Below are 3,482 nucleotides of genomic sequence, written 5' to 3'. Positions count from 1 at the left end.
TCCTCCCTTCCTCTGAGTAGACTGGCTTTCTACCACATGGCAGAAGATTGTCTCAAATAAAATCTCAGCTCAAGGGATTACTGGTCTTTGAAAGACTCAAAGAATTGGTTTTGGATTATTGACTCTTATACTCAGTTCTCATAGGAGACTGAAATGGACTTTTTTTTTTTATTGTTAGTGCTTTTTTTGTTGTTGAAATGGCTCAGCCTCAGGGGCATAATACACCTTCATGGATTAATATGGCGAGAGTAGGAGCAGTTACCAGTAAATGAGATACAAGTTGAGCAGACACCTTAAGCTGCCATCTACAGTCCAAAAAGGGAAATACTATACCATTAGACATTGAGGGAAGAGTAACTTTTGTGAAAGGCTGAATTATATACCATTTATGTACATTATATTAGTGTATACAAATAACACTACATTGTGTCACATAACAATATTGGTGCTGTCAGCTGTCACCAAGTCAACTCCAACTCTGGATGAACCCACACGTGCAGAGTAGAACTGGGCTTTGGGATTTTCAAGGCTGTGACCTTTGGGAAGCAGATCACCAGGCTTGCCTTTAGATTCCTCCGTGTTGACTGTAAATGCCAGACTTATACCTAGCATTCAAGTGCCAATGCATTTGCACCATTAGCTGCTAAGTATAATACAATGGGATATGATATAATGTGGTGTGTTACAATAATACATGTAAAAATAATAAATTATGTTTAAGTTTTTTATCATGGAGTCTCTTATTACCTCATAACCATCTGATCTCATATTCCCACAACTTTTCACTACAACTTCAATCCATATTCCTTTTGCACATCACTTACACCATCAACCTTGTGGTCAGAGGGGGTGAGGAATGCTCCTGTGTCAGGGGGGTAGCACACCTCTAACTCTGCGTAAAGTGTTCTTCTCATGACTAGCATCCTAACTGCCTTCAGATTTCCTACTGTAAGCCTCTTTATCAGAAGTAATTATACTAAGAAGCATTTCTTTTTAATCTTTAAATTGCTTACATCTTACTGTGAATTAAGTGATTTACAGAATTGAACCAATATTCAAGAAATCACACACATTCGGATTTAACTCATCTATTGGAATTCACCAATGGACCACAGCTTATCCCGCTGCCTCTTTGTGTTTCCTGTTTCTGTTCCTCCTTCCTTCATAACCCTCTGAATTTTGTCCCTGGGCAAGTGCTGCCCCCTTGAACTTACATAGTTGATTATTGGTACATGGAGGAGACTTCTGTTCCAGGCATGACTGCTGTTTGCATGCTCCATGTGTCCATTGGACCAATTGTTTCCTTGCGACTTTCAAACTCCATCATTCTTTCTACCTCTGTAAGGGAAGAGCCAATAGTTGCATCTTATGTTATTCACATCAAATAGGGGTAAGAATTTTTCTTTTTCCACTGAGGTTTCCACAATTCTTAAAGAATACTAGGCATAAAATAATTGGTCAAATACATTTGTTGAATGAACAATGAAAGTCTTAAGGAATTTGTAGAGAAATATAATGTTTTAGGGGGAAAGTGGTATTAGAAGACAGGACAGCTAGACACCTTCTGCATCAAAGAGAATATTGAGCACATCAGATTCAAGAAGATGAGATACACAGATGTGAATAGGGATTAATTAATTAATTATTTAAATTATAAATGACAGCATATGCCTTAAACCGTTGTTCACAGCGAATGGCATAGTTGGCAATCCTCTTTTCTCTCTCCAAGTAGTTTCATCACTGCATGGAACCAGGAAACCACACTGAGATTCCAGAATTGATCCTTCTGGGGCTTTCTGAAGAGGCAGAGCTGCAGCCCCTCCTCTTTGGACTGTTCCTCTCCATGTACCTGTTCACCTTCACTGGGAACCTGCTCATCATCCTGGCCATCACCACAGACTCCCACCTCCACACACCCATGTACTTCTTCCTCTCCAACCTCTCCTTCTCTGACATCTGTTTCACCTCCACCACTGTCTCAAAGCTGCTGATGAATATCCAGATGCAGAACTTTATTACTTATGAAGAGTGCATCACCCAGATGTATTTTTTCATTCTTTTTGGGTGCTTAGACAACTTCCTGTTGACAGTGATGGCCTATGACCGGTTTGTGACCATCTGTCACTCACTGCACTACACGGTCATCATGAGCCCAAGATTCTGTGGCCTCCTGCTTCTGGCTTGCTGGGTGTTGACAGTTCTGGACTCTCTATTAAATGGTTTATTAGTTTTGCGACTCTCTTTTTGTACAGAATTGAAAATCTCCCATTTTTTGTGTGAACCTAATCAGGGCATCCAACTTGCTTGTTCTGACACTTTCCTCAATGACTTAGTCATGTATTTAACATTTGGACTTTTCAGTGTTATTCCACTCACTGGGATCCTTTTCTCTTACATGAAGATTGTGTCCTCCATCTTGAAAATTTCATCAGCTGGGGGCAACTATAAAGCCTTTTCTACGTGTGGGTCTCACCTCTCCGTGGTTTCCTTGTTCTATGGCACAGGTCTTGGGGTTTATCTCAGTTCTGCTGCTACAGAAAACTCCAGAGCCAGTGCAATAGCCTCAGTGATGTACACTGTAGCCACGCCCATGCTGAATCCCTTTATCTACAGTCTTAGAAATAAAGACATAAAGAAGGCCCTAAGAACACTTTTCAGCTGAGAAACATCCTATATAACAGAAACTCATCCTTAAGTTTAGAAAACTACTTATGAAAAACAAAATTCAAACTAATAAAAAATCTGCATTATACTTCCCTCAGCCCTAAGTGTGCTAATGTACATAGTTCAATCTCCTTAATATTTAAAACAGAATATAAAAACCTGAAGAGATAATATGAAATTACTTCTTGTGTATTTTGTTGAAAATGTATTTACTTTAACCAAGTCTTACCTTCAATGGGCAATTCTTTCTGGGTGACTGCAGGTTTCATTATGAAACAGACTTTTCATTATTAGCCATAGTGTAATAACATACAATCATCACACAGGACCCATGCTCATTATTATCCTGAACCCTAAAATATTGAGACATAATTTCAACAATTCCTATTTCGGAAAACTTTTTTCTTGTGATTACATCTGGCATGAAACTTTCAACATATCTTGGATTATTTTCCATTTCCTTTACACTGAAATCATGTTAAACATTTTCAGCATAAAATTTATAAACTTGTTCTTATTAAATTATGAAAAGCACTGTTGGTATACTCAAGTATTGGAATTGCTTCCAGAACCACACTGAAAACTATTCCAGCTAAGCACGTTGATACTTCTCTTATGATCAAAAAGATGGGAGAATCAAAAGACTGAGGTTATTGACTTCCTATACATGATTAATCTTCTGCCATCCAGAGAGTAGGAATTTTTGTTGTGATTTTTAATTCAAGACCATTGGTTTCAAGACTTCTCTAGACCTCAAATTGTTCAGCAAAGGTATGCATATCCCTTCTTGACATCAATGATACTACTAGACATTAGCC

At 38.4% G+C, this 3,482-nt stretch overlaps 1 protein-coding gene across 1 annotated transcript; it reads left to right on the top strand.

The window, feature by feature from the left end:
• Window positions 1–1,744: 1,744 nt before the first annotated feature.
• Window positions 1,745–2,662, top strand: LOC101643254 (olfactory receptor 7A17-like). Its single transcript, XM_004715479.1, has one exon. It carries the CDS (start codon window positions 1,745–1,747, stop codon window positions 2,660–2,662), a length of 918 nt encoding a protein of 305 aa, XP_004715536.1.
• Window positions 2,663–3,482: the final 820 nt, after the last annotated feature.

Source organism: Echinops telfairi, unplaced genomic scaffold (assembly GCF_000313985.2).
Source record: "Echinops telfairi isolate 266 unplaced genomic scaffold, ASM31398v2 ScPeMD7_30;HRSCAF=105, whole genome shotgun sequence".
Classification (NCBI taxonomy): Eukaryota; Metazoa; Chordata; class Mammalia; order Afrosoricida; family Tenrecidae; genus Echinops; species Echinops telfairi.
This window is presented reverse-complemented; position numbering and strand designations above follow the sequence as displayed.

Coding starts and splice junctions, on each gene's coding strand:
- LOC101643254 (XM_004715479.1), top strand. CDS start 1,745: ATGGAACCAGGAAACCACACTGAGATTCCAGAATTGATCCTTCTGGGG.